The sequence below is a fragment of the Hesperophylax consimilis genome, chromosome 2 (genome assembly GCF_061612785.1).
Source record: "Hesperophylax consimilis isolate HC1 chromosome 2, BYU_Hcon_1.0, whole genome shotgun sequence".
NCBI lineage: Eukaryota > Metazoa > Arthropoda > Insecta > Trichoptera > Limnephilidae > Hesperophylax > Hesperophylax consimilis.
Genome location: NC_142837.1, coordinates 6,051,236 through 6,070,634, shown reverse-complemented (window position 1 = coordinate 6,070,634; position 19,399 = coordinate 6,051,236). Strand labels below are relative to the sequence as shown.

At 31.1% G+C, this 19,399-nt stretch overlaps 1 protein-coding gene across 2 annotated transcripts in view; it reads right to left on the bottom strand.

Moving 5' to 3' along the window:
* The window catches only part of dpr18 (defective proboscis extension response 18), a 172,463-nt gene that overhangs the window by 9,448 nt on the left and 143,616 nt on the right, over positions 1-19,399 (bottom strand). For both annotated transcript variants that reach the window (XM_089644368.1, XM_089644361.1), the window contains one exon: positions 8,932-9,145. In XM_089644368.1, the coding sequence (XP_089500494.1) occupies positions 8,932-9,145 (214 nt within the window). The remainder of the gene's footprint in view (positions 1-8,931; positions 9,146-19,399) is intronic.

Below are 19,399 nucleotides of genomic sequence, written 5' to 3'. Positions count from 1 at the left end.
TTACATCCAAAATGTATGTACCAAGGAATAGAGAGATGATAAAAGTAAAATATGTTGCCATTGCAGAACTAACTTCAAATATATACCAAGCATTTGATAACGAAATGCCTCGTAATTTTCATAGATTTACATTAGGCATTTGATAATAATCACATACAAAATTAATTAATAAATTAAATAATATCGGTATTATTGGCATGGTTAGGTATTGGTTACAAAACAATTTTACTCAAAGAGGTAAAAAGGTAAAATTAAATAACATACTCAGAGAGGATGAAATTTATAATATGGAATTCCGCAAAGGACTGTCATGGGACCAAATTTGTTTGTAATTTACGTTAATCAAATAGTTAATCTATCATTTCATGCTAAACTCATATATTTTGCTGGCGACACTGCAATAATTATAGAAAAAAAAACTTGGAACAAAATTACCAATGCAGCCAATTAAAACATGAAGGTTATGAAAAAATGGTTTGGTAGCAATCTTTTATCACTCAAAACAGAAAAACTTATTATATGCAAGGCTAACTTCCCTCTACAAGAAGTTGTGCCAAAAAATGTAATTGACGTAACCATTCATTCAAAAATTTTTATAAATAACATTACACACTAACTGACCAATAGGATGCATGATCTGAACAACAAGTATGGGGTGCTATTGACATATTTATGGACTCCATTTACAGAATTAAGCATAATATATACCAGCACTCTGTTGAATCCTACAAATTAGAGTAGCGTTGATAGTGTAGTTTTAATAGTTTGTCTTGTATGTAGATTTGTTCTAGTTTCTATAATATTTTATGTTACTGTTACATGTTTTACTAATATTATTTTATATTCATTAGTTAAATTTTTTTTGTATACTTTTTGAAAGCTTACTAGATATATTCTGTTTTTAAATGCATGTAAAAACCCGGCTGGCCGTAAAACCAAATAAAATTACATGCAAAACTGACTGCGCTAAACTAAATTATAAATTTAATGTTAAATGGAAAGCCAATATAAACCTAATAGTGGAAAAAATAAGAAAACTTATCCATGCTTTCTATAACATACGTTACATATTAAACAAGAAACCTATCATAATTATCTATTATGCATTAATAAAATTCATATTACAGCCCATGGTTACAAAACAAAGAATAATTATTAAAATTATTCTCAAGAAACCACACGACTTTCCAACTTAAGAAATATTTCTGAAATTTAATTTACCAACTATTAGGCTGGCCGCATACATACGTTTTTCGTATTCGATTTCCGAATTCGTTTTCCGTATTCGGACATCCGAATGCACGGAATCAGTAGAAAATACATTAACTGCCGCACACGTTCGTTTTAGTTCCGAACGGAACAAATTCCTTACGCACGTTTCGAATGCGAGCCGGCGCGTTCGGAGAAACTGAATGGAAAAATTTCCGTTCGTAATTCAGTGTTGCCAACGGATCTTGAGTGGCTAGAGAATTTCAAGAATTTGTCCCCAGAAAAATAAATTTCATGGGGGGGGGGGGGTGGCTAGAGATGTTTTTGAAGTAGCTTAATTGGCGACCAGTCGCCTTTTAGATTTTTTCGGCGCCGATTCTCGCTCTGAGTAGCCTAAATGGCGATATATCGCCCTTGTTGGCAACACTGGTACTGACGTTTATACATTCCGAATGAAGAAAAACGAACGTTTGCGCTAGTCTCACGGAATTCCGAATACGGAAAACGAATTCGGAAATCGAATACGGAAAACGTATGTATGCGGCCAGCCTTACAGAATTATACAAAAGAAACGCCTTTTATCAAATTAACAAGGAATACTTCATAAGTAAAATTCACCCCTTAGGTAGCATAAGCACTCGATTCAAAACAAAGGGCCTAGTAGCCATCCCAATGCTCAGAACGACAACGGATCAGCACCACTAATTGTTTTTACGTGTGAAATGGTACAATATATTAGTGTCCAAAAATAAAATTATGGTAACAAAATCATTGAAATTTGAACAGTTCAAAAAGAAAATTGAACTCCAAGAAATTTGAAAATGATATATTGAACCCTTCAATAATCTACACTATCTAGAATTTAAAAAAAATTTGGCTCTTGTATTTGTTATTATTATTGTTATAATATTATAATTACAATTGTTTGTTAAAATAAATAATAGTTACAATACTTGTTATGATTATGTTTGTAGTTAATTTGGAGATTGAAATAAGTATATCGAATTATGTTATCTAAAAACTGAATTACCTTTTCCGAAGCTATAAGATGTAACCTCTAGTTCTTATAGTACCTACACATGTGAGTCTTCTGGTAACTAAACTGCTTGTTAACTACTTTATTAACAAATTTTTGTAGTTAACTAGTTTTTCTTTTTTTTAAATTTTAATTACTTTTATTTATTGCTAGAGCAATCCGGATGAGTTACAAAACTCATTGTAGTACTAGAGGAACTAACAATAAGTAGGTGGGAGTTAATGAGTACAATTTGACAATGGTATTTTAATATCAAAATTATATGTTTCACTAGCCAAACAGTCCAACAATAGAAAAAGGCAGGTTAAGTAGAACAAGCGAGAACAAACAAAAAAGGAAACAGACAGGGATATACACATTAGCATAAAGCTAAGGTAGGAATTTATAATAAGGTAAATATCACATTGTTAAAAATAGATAAGGCTCGATTACCAACACAGGTGGACAGGAAAAGAGACAGAAAGAAACGAGACAAAATACAACACGACAAGAATTACGTATTTATATGTTTTTAAGAAATATTATTTAAAAGCCTTACTTTGGATCTATATTTTGACCTTAAATAATATTTACAAACTCTCCTTAATTATATTTTCGTGATATATTAATGCTGTTTACAGTAAAATGTCTTAACATTAAAAGATAATTTTATATACTGCATACAAATTGCAAAAACATTCCCTCGTTAGACATTTTAAAAATTAAATAAACAACGAACTAAAAGGATCAGTGTCTCCCACGTTTAAGTAAACCTTGGCTTTTTATTAATTGATGAAACATTGCTAGACATAGTTTATAAAAATTTATTATATGAATCTTCAAATATAAATTTTACTTGGATAAATTCGTCAGTGCGGCTGGGCGTGATAAATTCAACTGAATTTACCGCCTTTTTACCCTTGAAAATATCGTCTATTAGTGAAAATATCAACGTCATAAGGAATATAAATTCAATACGTATCTTTAAAATAATGTATCATAATTTAATTTTATTTTAAAATTTCTACAGGAGCAGCCCATATTTGAATAAAAATTTCGTTAAAAGGCTATTTAAGAAAGGATAGCGTAACCTTCTAATGTCGACCCCCCATAGATGACGTGGACATCTGCGTTAAGTTGTAACATCTGCCAAACAACATGGACGTCATTAACCCAACAATAATTGTAGCCCCGAACTTCATAACCTAAAGAAATAATTTGCTTACTGTAATTACGTATTTCCGTACTAGTACCCAACCACCGCAACATCAAAGGAAAATAGTAATCATTTATTAACCCTTACGCCAGGTACTAAAATAATAGAATTACAGTTTTTGACTGTAAAATATTAAACCTTTTTAACCATCTCGAAATTTTCACAAACATGTTTTTAGAACTTCGTTTTATTGATATTTTTTCAAGTCTTGAAATAAAGTCACAAAATGCTTATCTAATATATTATATTAATTTACAGTTGAATAAGAAACCCCCCTCCCTGTATGGTTGGTACGGTGAACGGATAAATCATCACAATGATAATTCATCACATCTTTAAAAGTTATATAAAGTCATGGAAAGTTATGAAACAAAAACTTTATTAACTGGATTAAGTAGGTTAGGTTAGGTTAAAATATTTCATCGTTTCTGATTACATTATATCACTTTTGTTTTGTGTTGAGTTATCGTGGAACCGGTTGGTATATTATTTATGCGGAAATGATAAAAATAACGATTCTGAAGATTTATGGCCACACTTGGTCATGTTCTCAATATGGATGGCGCGTTGTCTAAGAAGTTTTGACACAATATTATACAATGTAGTTAGTTATAATATGAAATTATTTATGCAAAAGGTGAATTACATTATATAATTAAATTTGTTCTCTGTTGAGAAAAGAAAACTTTAGAGGTGTAATTTGTAAATAAAACTAACATTAATTCATAGCTCAAAGGAAACAAAAATTCAACATCATGCCTGTCATGTGAAAAATTACGGTTGTAGTATAATTGTACCCACGTTTTGTAAATATTCTGTACCGATTTAAATAAGTTAAAGTCATCCGTGATGAACATTTTGTCCAATAGTAATATATTTTTGGTAAAACATTCAAAACAAAAGTTTGTATGAAATACGAGTATTGCACTACATTTCGAGAGAATTTTTTACAAAACATTTCTCATACTCTATTCTGATACACACTATATGCTTTATCCATATTCATAATACATCAAACATACTCTTGAAATATTCCAACTCTTGACACGCGTCGCCCGACTCGAGATATTTGAATTTTTGATCTCGTCCCATCATGTCCACTTCTTTTTCCTTCCACTTGTGCGCCATTTATTTTCATGGTACTCCTATTTCAAGATCACGCAAAACCAAAAAAACAGTACCTTTTTTTTAATAATTCTGCTATTTTTTAATCTTAACATTCTTTCAATAAATAATTAAAAGCCTTATTCTCAACCTTCCGGTGATTGTTTGGTTTTGGTTTCCTTCTTATCTTACTTTTAGCATTTAATGTCTACTCAAAACGTCCTTATTGCTGAACAAAAACAACCTCCTCTTTAATTTTACATTGTAATTCTTTTATTTTGTCCTGTGCTGTAATAAAATTGTTATTTTTGATGAATTGTCTTATTATTGTTGTATAATTCGTATTTTCTGTTATTTCATCAATATTTTGTAAGGAGCACTGAAGAATAAATTATCTAAATATTGAAGACAATATTAATGATTTCTAAACGAAAATCTGAAACAGGAAAATCAGAAAAGGAAACGGTCACATCTGGGACTCGAACCCAGGACCCTTGTCTTTCCGGGACAGTGCTCTACCGACTGAGCTAATGGGACCCTATTCCCCTCGGTCACTTTTAACTGTATCATACTTCGAATAAGAACAGATGTTACCGTTTCCTTTTCTGATTTTCCTGTTTCAGATTTTCGTTTAGAAATCATTAATATCGTCTTCAATATTTAAATATTACAATTTGAGGTTTTACTCAATAAAGTTATTCCGAAAAATAAATAAATTATCTTAAAAATACGACCACTGAATTCTAAATCATTTTTTAAACCAATTTGAATTTTAAAAAAATTGTTAAAATTAATTAAAATAATACTTTTTTACAATTAAGACTAATCGATAACCGCTCATTGTAAATTTTTTGACGGTCAGTAGTTATTTTTATATTCTTATTATTAGTAAATTTTATTATACGTATATCCTGACGAAAAAAACATTAATTTCGAAACTTCGATATTTCTAAATAAATAGTGTTGTAAACAAAGTAATTTATTTTTATAAAATGATATTATCATTAAGTGTATATTATTGTAAAGCACGCTTGAAGTGAAATCGCACAAAATTGCGCTACACAAGTATATTTGTGTTGAGTATTTTTTAAACTAAGCATTTTATGAAGATGAAGATAGTTCCATCTATAAACAAATCATTTTTGAATATTCATCACTTAACAATTTAATTCCTGCGGAAAAGTATAGGTTCTATACCTACCTACTGTATAATAATATAAAGGTATTATTTAAACCTTTAACGTGACGCATTTATCAAAGGATTTATAATTAAACCAAACGAAGTGAAGTGAACAAATGAAGTACAAACGAACGCCTCATTATCATTCAGTCAGTGCCTACCTACCTGTAGCTTATATTCAGAACGCCTAGCTTTTATCATCAAGGAAAACAAGTAGGTACATAATCTTCGTTTCCAAATTTAAACTCTTTTTCAAACTCTTCCTCAAATACCGAATGAGAGTCAAATCCGCACTCCACACCAAGTATTTTAATATTTAACAAAATTACTCAAACATTACTACTCTCTTAATATATTACTTTCAAATTAAATTTTATGAGCTATTTTAAGTCTTTGTTTGAATTGAATGAACATATCTGTTAAGGTTTCTGTATGAACTCGAATGGATTAAAGTTGGAGCCAATCGACGCACGGATTAGGCAACTAGCTTCCTGTGAACACACCGGGCGAAGGTATTACCAGCAAACTAGTTTTGTTGAGTGAATTACTTTTTGGCATAGGAACAACAAAAATAATAAAAAGAAAGTTCTGGTTCTGAAATGTCATCTCTATTTTAGTAGTGCGTTCTATAATGGATGCTTTGGCGCCCAACTTTTTCTTGTCAGATTCAATTAAATTCTTACAAATTGAATTAAATACCAACCGTCTAACTCAGCGGATGCTAAAGATAATAGTATTCTGTGTAATACACAATATCATCGTGTAAATACATTCGTTTTAGTTAAGACTTGGTATAAATATAAATATATTTGGTTTAAATATATTTTCAGTGAGATAGAAGATCAAAAGAAAAAAACCTAAAGTCACCCTCCTCATTCACGCATTCTTCACCGCTGCCCATGTGACTTGTAATATGTGAATCTATATTTTTTCTTCATATCACATAAGTAAGAAACTTTTTGTTTGTCAATTTAACTTATGGAATTCCGTTTTAATTTTAAGTTTTTTTACTAGCAATAATTAATTAAGGCGATGCACTACGTCGTGTAATATTTTGAATCGAGCCGCCATCAATAACAATCCTTACGTAGATGACGATAAGGCTTAAATTCCCGCTTAACACCATCCAACTATTTTGATTTAGGCAAGAAAAAAACATGGCCAAAAAGTGCTTTTTATTTTATTTTGTGGATGTTCAAGCATAAATATTTAAATTTTTTCCGATCATTTTATAAATAACTTAATTTGCCACATTATACAATAAAACCATAACCGAAAATGGGTTCGTAAGTAGGAAATTTTGAACTTTAAAGCAGTTTTCATAGGCCTTATAAATGATTTTTTTCTGGGCTTATAAAAAGACTTAAATAAAAAATACTCAATTGTTTTCAAGGCCAAGATGTATTCTACTCGCGGTATTTATTTAAAGCATCTGAAACATTTCTAGGCGACCAAATTTACAAACCAAAAACACATGATTTTGCATTCCTGCATATGGCATCGCCTTAATATTCAATTAAAAAAGTTTATTGGTAAACATATTCTTTTTGTACCTTATTATTATTACGCGTGATAGCGGTTTCACCTTCCGAAGGCATTATCAAACTGTGGTGAAGCAACTTACAGACGATCTGTTAATATTATTTTTATACTAGCCGTACTCCATCACTCGTTTGCTGTGGCTAAGTCTGTCTATGTAGATAGATAATCAATGGCCCGTGTGGCTTTTCGCACAATGATGGCGCTGTATTTCACAAAAGCATACTTTTCACGTGTAATATCTATATAATATAGGTATATAAAAACATGAGCATTCAAATGCAACTTTGTGTCAACATTTCAAAGCAATCAGTGAAGAGCTTTCAGAGGTTTTGATCAAACAAACACTTACATTTTTATTTATATAGATTTTATTACCTATCAGATGTTTCTAATGAACAGCTTATAAAAAATAAATATGTAATAATAAAAAATAAAGAAGTAATAAAAATAATTATTGTTTATTGGACATGTAAAATTTGAATAGCAATTTTACAGTAGAAACTACGACCATTTAGAAGCGCATCGAAAATGAATTACAGTAAGAGTGAGTTCATTATTTCTTAGTCCCTAAAATTGATTAGAAGCTGTCTCCATTAATTTGGTAATATGTTATTACAGCATCATTATCTATAAAGTTATTTGTTATCTGAGTGTCATTGTTTCCAACAGAGTCAATAGATACTGCTATAGTACTGCAGTATTCAGTTTGAGAGACAGTTCCCAGAACAATGGTTTACTAATACACCGTGAGTCTCATAGGTGATATGGTTATATTAATGGAATATTCAGTAACAAAGAAACCCTCTGGTTGGGTTTTGGGAATTTGTATAGCGCCGTTTTAGCGAAAACAACTTAAAAAACATATAAAAATACATAAAACACAATAATTTTACTTTTGAACTAAAACGCAGTATATTTCTATATGTGATATTTAAAAAATTGTTTTAATTATGTATTAGATATGAAAATTTATCTTTACAATACAATAATTACCTTACTATAAATACGAAATTTTCGACTTAAGTAAATGAAGACGGTTTTTCACAAATGTGTAGAGTTTTTTTTATTATTGGTCATGTCAAGCAGTTAGTTGAATGTGCATTTAAACATTGTTGTAAAATATTTACCCCAAGCATTTCGATAAAAACTGTCCAAGGAAAAAAAATGTTTTTATTTTATTTTTATCTCTAAGTGAAAATGCTTATAAATTTATACTTACTGAAGTTATGATTCCGAGGTCGCGGCGGACTGCAAACCGTAATGGCAGACCACAGACTTAATACTAATTGTTGTAATTATTATTATTATTTTCAAGACTTTTACAAGTCTGCTGTCTGCAACTGTGTTTCGCAGTCTGTCGTCGACCTCGAAATCAGTTCCCGATTTCAAAAGTTTTACAGTAATTTTCAACAGTTTACCAACTTCCAATTTGAGATCTTGTTGTAATTTTACATAATTATCGACAGAATCGGTATATTATTGAATGATAGTTAATAAGGATAACAGTTTTCGATAAATTATTGCGTAAATATTAGTTTTGATGCCTGTGAGATGGTCAGGTTATTTTTCTGTGTAATTGAAAGTACATATTAACAATTAATAAGTAGATTTTTGTGAAATGCGCGACGTTACACAACATGTATGTATAAGACAAGCATTAAGTACCTAGAACGGTGACGTTGGTGAGCAGTACCCTCGGCGGGTGCGTGGACACCTGGCACATGTAGAGTCCCGCGTCGTCCCTCTGTACAGGGTTGATGCTGAGCCGCCAGTTGTTGGGGTACAGGAACTTGACGGCAACGCGCGAGTCTCCGCTGTAGGTTGTGGCCCCCACGGTCAGCAGGTGCACCTTGTCAGAGCTTTTGCGGAGCCACATCACCTGTGGGAAAACAATTCTATATAATCTAACGTACCTACGTGTCAAGGGGTAAAGCTCTCGAATAGCAATCCGTCGAAAAAAAGGAATATTATTTACAGAAAAATATAACTATTTCACCTAATTTTATACATAAGATGTACCACCATAATAAAGCAAGACTTTTATGTATGGGGAATGTGTCATTTTGTACATATGTCATTACATATGTTATATTTGATGAAAAGTTAACATTCACTCTGCATGTAAATGATATAACAAAGAGAGATATAAAAATACTTGGTTTCATATGCAGAACGGCGAGTGATTTCAAGTCACTTGAATGTTTGAAAACATTGTACACTTCTTTAGTAAGAAACCAGGTAGAGTATAATTTGCCTATTTGGTCCCCATTGTATAAAACGCATTCTGACAATATTGAAAGGGTACAGCACAAATTTCTAAGATTTATTAACTGTAAACTGAATATTCCAATTCAAAATATTAACTTTATTCTTTTGATGAAACAACTTAACTTAATAACGCTATCAGATAGGCGGATCATCTCTGACCATGTACTTTTAAATAAAATTATTAATAATTCCATTGACAATCCTGAAATTCTCGCCAAAATAAAATTTTACGTACCGACTAGAAATACGACGCAAAGTGCTACATTTTTCTGTGACAATTTTAAAACCAACTATGAAGCTCATACACCTATAAATAGACTACATCATTTTGGCAATAAATTTGGGAATATTGTAGACATGTTTAAAGATTCCGTATTAGTTATAAAACGAAATATTTTTAATCACTTTACTGAGATGTATGAATTCACAACTCCGTAGTGTAATACACTTTTGTTTTTATATTTCTATGTTCCTTAATACATATTAAGCTTTCCGTAATCCACACTATTAATTTGAACTAACCTTAATATAATCAAAAATTGTTATTATTATAAACTATGTAACACAACTGTATTACTTGATATAACTACTTTTGTAAAAGCCCATTAGGGCGTAAATAAATATAACAATGCATTTTTTAATGCATGTTAAATTGCAAAAGCATCTTCGGTGCTCAAATTTATTCTGATTCCATATTGTGATGTGAATTGCCATATTTTTTTAGTTTTCGTAAATTAAAATATTTTTTTTTAACATTTAAAAAATATTTTTACAATGCTCACAGAAATAAGTCTTAGATTGGGGTTATCAGATTTAAATAAAGGAGTAATACTAGTCTTTTTGTAATTTAAGGGTTTATGGTGTGTAGTAGTGGTTGCAAAGTGAGTCGGAAGTATTTCCACAGTTATATTGTCAAATCTAGGGGATGATTTACCCTAATTCATTAGTCAGTTTAATTTAAATCAATGTTACAAGGATTGGGAGATGATGTACATATATTATTAGTTTATGTTTATTTTTTTTACTAACTGACCCAAAATAATTGTTGGAAATATTTTAGCATTTCATTGTATCAGTGCCACAGTGGTCCCTAGGTAGGTCATAGCCATAAAATATTGATGAACTCATTATAAGGTTTTTATTGTACGTAAGTCTTGTCTAATTACCAAACTAACTGCATGTATAAATACAATCCCGGTTTGCCAATGATTTTATTAGTATTTCGGCTTCGAAAGTGATCTGATTGCTGGAAGTGCTAAATTACTATTATCAGAGCCCTTATTAGTCACCGTGTTTACCGTTGCTAATTTGTTGTAATTTTTTATTTGTGAGTGTTGTTTTACTATAGAATTTCAAGTTAAAGGTATGTTTAATTATTTTTATAATTTTTTAAATTTATAAATAGATAGGCTTTTGAATTGTACGCCTGCTACGCGCGAATAAATTTCTTGGTTATATTTAAATTTGTATTTGTGTTTCCATAAACTTTTAACTACTTTACCAAACGATTCCACTAGTGTTATTTAATGAAAAATGTTCTTTAAAATTAGCAGTTTAGGAGATACTTTTTTTTACCGCACATTCATGCTCTGTTCTTAATTATGGGTCATCTACGCCATTCATAAACCGTCGTAGAAGTTACGGTCTACGAAAAAACATACGTATGGTTGGTAATCGGTTTATGTATGCGTCATTCAAGCGCCGCGCGCCGGTTTACGACGTTCTACGTAAAAATCATATGTACATATAGTTTTGAATTTAAAATAAACGATTAGAATTTAAAGGAAATCTCTTAATTTTATCAATTATTTTATCGTTACCAAATTAAACATCTCTATTATCATAAATTCCTGCACAATTGCAATAAACACTCCATGCATAGTAATTGAAAATTATTTAAGTAATTAGTTATTAGTTTACGTACTAAATAATTCCAAAATTATCAATAAACCATTACTTGAGAAATTAGACAATAAGTATCTCTACTGCATTGGCAAATATCACATTCATTATTAATATAAATTAATACATGGAAAATAACATTAAGCAACAATGTAAATTAATAACGGAATAACACAATATACTAATAATATGGGTTATTCCAAATAGTAATTAGTAAAATAAATCGAAATTTTAACAAGTCATTGAAAACAAATAATAACGCTAGTACCAAACAATTTGAAGTTTAAGTCCTCAAGCAATTAAGGTGGAAAACCCCTTTGGAAAAACAGCTATCGCCGTTTAACGGGACTTTATTGTGATTATGTAATAGATTTAAATAAAAAGTCCTAAAATATACACATAATTATATTATTAACATTTACCAACCATTCAAAATATATAAACTCTTTATAAAATCAACCACAATCAATTTTACACACATTTTATAGTTTTAAATAATTAATAAAGCCATATGCGTGTATATATATATGGTTAATAAAATAATTGTTTTTATTAAGTATTTATCAACAAAACTCATTTTAAAATACAATAGCATATGATTTCAATGTTTATCACAACGTCAACATGCTATAACCGCCCTCCCTTGAGCGCTGGCCCACTGTGATTTACATTATAAATTGTGGTATCGACATCTGTGATTTTTTAGTTAAAGTTTTTTCCGGTTTTTTAATAATAACTGCCCTGATTTTTTCCATACCTTTCTTTAAATACATCTTCTTAAACATTCCAAATAATGTATCATAGTTTATTTCTGATTTTTTTTGTATGTTTCACTTCTACAGAAGCGTGTGCCTGTATTTAAAAGCTATATCAATCTTAACCGTGAATAATTCTTCAATTGATTTCAGTGTATTTATAATCTTCGACTGTTCTGTCATTTACGATTATTTTTTTCAAAAATTTTTTTAAATAAGAATGAGGTGTTTCATTTTTGTGTTGGAAATATATCTTTTTGTACGACTTTCATTAAAAAATGTGATTTTGGTTTTCTATTATTGCTTAAATTATTTTATTTTTATTGGAATAGATTATTAAATTTTAACACTTCAAACTCTTTAACAATAAGGTTTGTTGGATAATGTCTTTGAGTTTTGAGTTTGAGTTTCAGTGCCGGCAACCCGGGCGTTTATTTAATTTCATGGTTGTTTACATTGTTTTCTTTTCTTTTACCCGCCTCACTAGACAAAGTCTGTTCCGAGGCGGGTAAATCACATACTATATTTGTTCCAAAAGAAATGTATGTATTTCAAAAAATATATATATATGTATGTAAAAAGACAAAAAGATACTATTATGTGGTGGTATATTAAATATTTACATACATACTTTATTTTTAATAAAATAAAATACTTTTTTGTTTTAAAACCACGATATTTATTAATTTAAGAACCGACCGGTTTCGCTTTACTTAAGCATCATCAGGGTACAAATTAATACTCAATGATGATGCTTAAGTAAAGCGAAACCGGTCGGTTCTTAAATTAATAAATATCGTGGTTTTAAAACAAAAAAGTATTTTATTTTATTAAATATGTCAAACCACAAAGTGATTGCTTTCTACAATAATATACTTTATTTTTTTTTTAATTTTTTTTTATTTATTTTTTATTAGTTACATTCCATGAGAAGATTGCCTATGTAACATAGATAAAAGTAAATTAAATTTTGTGACAATTGAATATAGATATAGCGGTTACATGATAATTAGTATTGCAAAATTACAGTTTCTCGCATTTATGTCTTGGTTTTAAATATTATTTTTTTTTTAAATTACACGCTGCCCAATTTCAAAATAAACTAGTTTTGTTTTGTATGAAGCTCCCTGCTCTCCAGCTGATTACGTGACTACAGTGCCAGCGTATTGGAGATTTGATTGTACTATAGCGTGGTGGACCGACGTTAATATTTATAATAGAGATATGATTTGTATTGGAGATTTGGTTATACTATAGTGTGGTGGAGACATGGTAATAAATTTATTTCAAACTAGTATTTAATTTTATTAATGTCTCCTTCTACTTTTCGTTTTACTCTTTACCATCTATTATCACTTAAAATGATTAGTTTATCCTCAGCATTAGAGGTAATTTAAAAAACAAGGTTATGTTTTTATGTAGAAAGAAAGGCAAACATTCTCAGGTTACTAACAATCTCACATTGTAGGCGGGTGGATTGTTTGCGCATTGATCAAGAGTTTAGCTAGCAGAGGATTGATCATATGACGTAAAACCCGATGCTTCGGACTACTTGGCTATGAACCGGACATTCCTCTGTTTCGTATGTTTTGCTCGATGCTAAGCACGTCTCTATTTTTGCGATATGTAATTAACTCTGATTTTACTTAAAAAGCACGCTGCATATCTTTTCCCTTTTATTCCCTTCGGCTAACCACTCTTGTTCTTGAAAAAATCTTTTCTTACTTTCTTTCTTTGAAATTATCTAAAAAAAGATTATACGATATGTGGGTTTTCAAAAATCGTTTCATTCAATACACCTACCCTTTTCTCAAGGTTTTATTTTTGCATACTTGATTAAGACTTTCTTTCAAAAGATTTGCCTTTCATATTTGATGCCCAGATAAGAAAATATGCCCGTTGTACCCAAGGAAAAATCTTATTTTGAGGTAATTTGGAGACAAATAATATTTCTAGGCTTAAAATTTGCTCTTATTTTGTAAATAATGAAAGTATATTATCATATTGTACGCATAATAAGTATCATAAGATAAATTAGTCCCTTTGGTATTTTTGTAGACAATTTTACTATAAAGTTCTTACAGTTGAAATAAAAGATTCAGGCTTTGACCCTTCAACTGAAGATAGAAAAAAATATTTCTTAACCTATTCATTAATGAATAGGTTACGAAATATTTGAATTTAAAAAAGGAGCGAAGGAGCTTTTTGACCATGGCAGGTTAGAAAATATCCTCTCCGACTGCACAAGACTAAAAGCACAAACTATCTCTTTAGTTGCACAAATAAAATTAGATTTTCTGAAGTCTAGCCATGAATACCCCGAGAAACGTACTAATTAAAAAGGGTGGACACGCGTCAACATTGTTAAGTGAAATATAAATATGTAGTTATAAAGATGTCTTCAAGCACGTATCGGGCTGAGGACCCTCAGTTTAAGACTGTACAATATATTCTCTCCTTAAATAAAATGCTAGGAAACACGTGGTGTAAATGAGATAAATATGAAGGAAGTCTTACATACACAAATTTAATAATAATAATATTAACATGGAATTTATATAGCGCAGTTTAGTGTCATTTCACTTCAAGTGCACTTATATAACAATTAAATTAAATATTTTGTTAACTAGGGGCACTAGTGTGCGTATTTTAAATTGAACACGGTCCCGCGCCGTCCTATAAATATTTCGCCAAAAGCAATCTCAAGTCACTCTTAATCTCAAACTCGCAACATATACTCTGACCGCTTTGCTCTGCCTGGACTGTTTCTTTTCAATTGCGCTTCTACCACTGCCTTTGACTTCCGACTTAGCACTTCTTTGCACTACCGCCTTCTCTCTTCTTGGAATACAAGCTTCGCATCAACCGGCCCAGGCCCCGAACACATAGTAGCTCGCCGACGAGAAACCATGCGCCCCTATTTACAGTCAACGTAAAGCACATCCGTCAGGTACATAGCAAAAAATTTTAAAAAAAATGATATGTTAACAACGTCTGCTGTATAATTATTACTACGCGTGAACACTGATTCGTCTTCCAAAGGCATTATCACACTGTCTTCATCAAGTGTCAACTTCCAACATCAAAAACAAAACACTTAAAATTAAAATGTAGTTCTACAAGTTAAACTTGATAATAAACAATAAACATTAAGTATAAAACAATACGGAACATTACGGAAACACCTTAGTATAGAAAAAGTTATACATTAATGTTTTGTAGACACGGCGTACGTAAATATTAACATATTATTTAGTAACACAGCAGGAATCGAAGTCAATTACGTACCTACCACTTCATAAAACCCTCCATCAACTGCCTTATTATACTCCGGCATAATGTATATCGGCTTAGATATTTACGTTGTTTCCGCTGTATAATTATTTTTCGTATTTGATTTTAGAAGAAAGTTGTTTAATAGTTATAAATTTGTTTGACTAAACTTGAATTAGAGATAACAAAATTATTTTCTTCCTAATGGTAGTTGGAAATTAATGTAAGTATTTGTTAATGGAAATTATTATACTCGTAGTTAGAATTATTAAATTCCGAATTTAATTATTCGATAACACTTATATAACACTAATTTTGAACTAGCAATTCTTACACTTTTACAATTCTAAAAACACAAATTTTTATTTTTTGCTTTTTTTTAATTTTTAAACATCATAAGTAAGGGAGGAAAATAGTGTCTATTTTATTTTTCCTCTTGGGTTCTAATGACGTTAATTAATAATCAGGCATATGAGATCAGGTGTTGCGAAATTCACAGATACTTTACATCCAATGTAATGTAAACAATGTAACTCAAACTGAAATATTTAAAAAAAAAACAAGCTTCACAGTCTAGACACAACATGACAAGACTAAAAACAGAATAAAGAGTGACAAAGTTTTCGTATATTCCTAGCTCTTAAGGTATACAATGGATTCAAACAGCAATTCAGTAAATATAAAACAGACCGTCTTAAAAAGCTAACAACTGTATGGCTTATAAGATTGGCTGAACCAAATTGGAAAGCTTCCTCAAATAAAAATCATTGTTTGACTGAATTGAGAACGGGATTAGACAGAACTGAACTTGATGATTACACTGGACAGGAATGGACTTGAGGACAGGAGAAGCAGATTTAAGAGTCTGTTGTTATCCAACATGACACCTCTGAATTTGCCTACCAATAGTGAGGCACCCAAATCCGTTACTATTGTTTTTTTATTATAATAATTTAATATTAATAATATTTTACTACCATGATTCGAGCATCTCTGCCATAATTTGATTTGTAACAATTCTCCGTCACTAGAAAGATGAAAGAGGCCGTTCAAGACTTTCATCTAGTACTTATTGGATTACGACAGTATATCAGAGTAAGGGCATCGTCGTGTACACTGTGCAGAATAATCTAGTAGTCCTTACATAGGCCAAAATTGGTAAGAATTTATAAGGATCTATACAAATAATTCAGCTAGCAAAATATGACTGAGTACATATCACGTGACCTTTTCACTGCACTGTAAATTATTCATAGATATTCGGCGCAAATAACCCGATTAATTATTTACAGGGGAAACTGGTAAGGCCGCGATCGCGCTGTTGCACGACCCGAGTTTATTAAGTATTATTTAAATTTACATTTAATTACATTTTCAAAACAACAATGACATGATATGATTGTAGTTAGGTACCTACCTATTTTTACTGTTTTCACTCTTCTTATAATCTCCTTTTTTATTTTGTTTTTGTTTATAATGTAGATACGAGATAGTGTATAATTTTTGGTTTTAACTTCATAATATATTCATGATATATTTTATCTTAAAACTAGTCAATTAAATGTTTTTTATTCCAAATTTTTTTTTCTAGATACAAAAAGACGTCAGTACATATCTTCTTCTCCTTACTATTTTTGTTTAAAATCTTTTAAATTCAATTATCCATATAAGGATTCTTATTTTCGGTTAAAATTAATACCTATGCATTTTATTTTATGTTTTTGTTGTAAATTATTCTTTCGTTTTTTTATATTTTCTTCATTGTTTTAATTTTGTAAGTATTAACATTTATACAAACAGCTTGTAAATTATTATGTAAAAGCCCACTAGGGCGTGAAATAAATAAATATATAACTACTGGGATATTTCCACAAATTTTTTTTTTATAAATTAGTTTTCGCGGGGTGCGGAATAGATGCTCTAGGTACATACAATTAAGCATACAAAATATCAATTTTAAATTTTGATAGCAAGTACTGCCCCAAAGCAGTTGAATTATTTAAAATCTGCTAAAAAATTGTCCCCTTATAAAACAGTTTTGTGTCAATATTAACACTGTAATTTTTAATTTTACATTTCACAATGAATAAAAATTGTCGCGCCTTAAATAATAATATTTAAAAATGCGATAATATTTATTTTCCCGCAAAAATTTGACAAATTGCCGAGTACACTTTCTCGCGCCTCGCTCGCACACCGCGCATCTTCAGATCAACCGTCCATATCTCGCAGTACAGTTTCAAGTTTTACTAACGTTGATCTTCCAACTGATCAACATTACTTTGCTTCATCTACTCCTTCTTATTATGTAATAAATTCAACAGACAGTGGACTATCTGTTGTATCCAGAACATTGGATCGAAACAGTATTTCTGATCAGGCAGGTGCTGCCATCGTCTGCGCTACATTGCAAGATATTGGATTAGTGACAACAGACAATCTAACAAATGTGATCGATCGTAATAAGATTCGACATGCTCGTGCCAAAACTAGGACCACACTGACTGCCATCAACCAGCCCCATTTGGATCTGTGCATTTGCATATCGTTTGACGGTCAAAGGATAAAACATTAATCATGGAGGATGGACGCAGAATATTTGTGATAGAAGAACATATCAGTCTTTTGAAAGAACTTAGCTCACAATACATTTGTCACATGGGCGTTAAGTTCGGCGATGCTAAAACAATAGCTCACAAATTGTTTGCATATTTTGTGGCAAAATCCATTGATTTATCATGCTTCGTGGCTATCGGATGTGACGGAACAGCAGTCAATACTGAAACTAAGTCTGGCATTATTCGACTTCTTGAAGGAAAGCTCCATCATCCACTTCAGTGGTTGGTTTGTCAGTTATGTTAAAGAGTTAAGTTTGAGACACCTTTTTGAATACCTTGATGGATTGACAACAGGTCCTAGAAGCTTTAGCGGCCAATTAGGAAAGTTACTCAAGAACTGTGAACATCTTCCTGTGATAGAATTTCAAGCAATAGAATGCAACTTACCTTTGAACTTACTTATGGAATTACAAAATCCCGTGACGACCTTAGCACAGACCAGCTTTATTTACTGGAAATGTGCCGAGCAATCGCCGAAGGACAATGTAATGAAAACTTAGCGAAAAGAAACCCGGGTAAAATATGTCATTCGCGTTGGTTAACAACAGCCATTACTATTCTCCGTCTTTACACATCAACCAGAATCCGACAGAAATCAGGTAATATTGACTGAATTTGTGCTAAGAGTGTATGCTCCGATGTGATTTAAAATAAAAACACAACCTTCGAGACAACCAAAAGTAGACTTCAACCGGCGAGACACCTCCAAAAAACCATAAAATTGTCTCGTTACCTACCAGAGCATTTGAAAAAGGTGGCAGATCCCGTAATTCAACGCAACGGGTATTTTGGCCAAGCAAAAATATACTTATTACTATGTTAAACGACGAACGAAGACAGATTAGAGAATTGGCTCTCAGACGGATTCTAAGTATCCGAGAACTTACGTCGGGGTTCTCTCCAATAAAAGTATTTAAGCTACCTACTTTTAATTTCAACGCGGAAGACTAAATTGACTTGATCTACTGGGAAAAACCATCAGAAGCACCTCTTAAAAAACTGATATCTAGCGAGACAATAATTGATGCAATTGCAGACCACGAAATTATCGAATCCAACATTTTGTGTGAGTTCCGATTGATGCCCTGTCACACGCAAGCTACGGAAAGATGCATCGAAGTGGTAACGGCATCATGCTCTGCTGTTTGCGGCCCTGAAAGACGTTAAGGATGGATACAAAACAAGCTAGAATCTTGTCGTATAATGCCAGTATCGAATTCGAAGAAGGACTATAAAATACAATAACTTTTATGATTTTTGACTATATTTTTTAACAGCGTTTGTGATTTTTTTGTGAAGCAATGGTACTTTTATTGT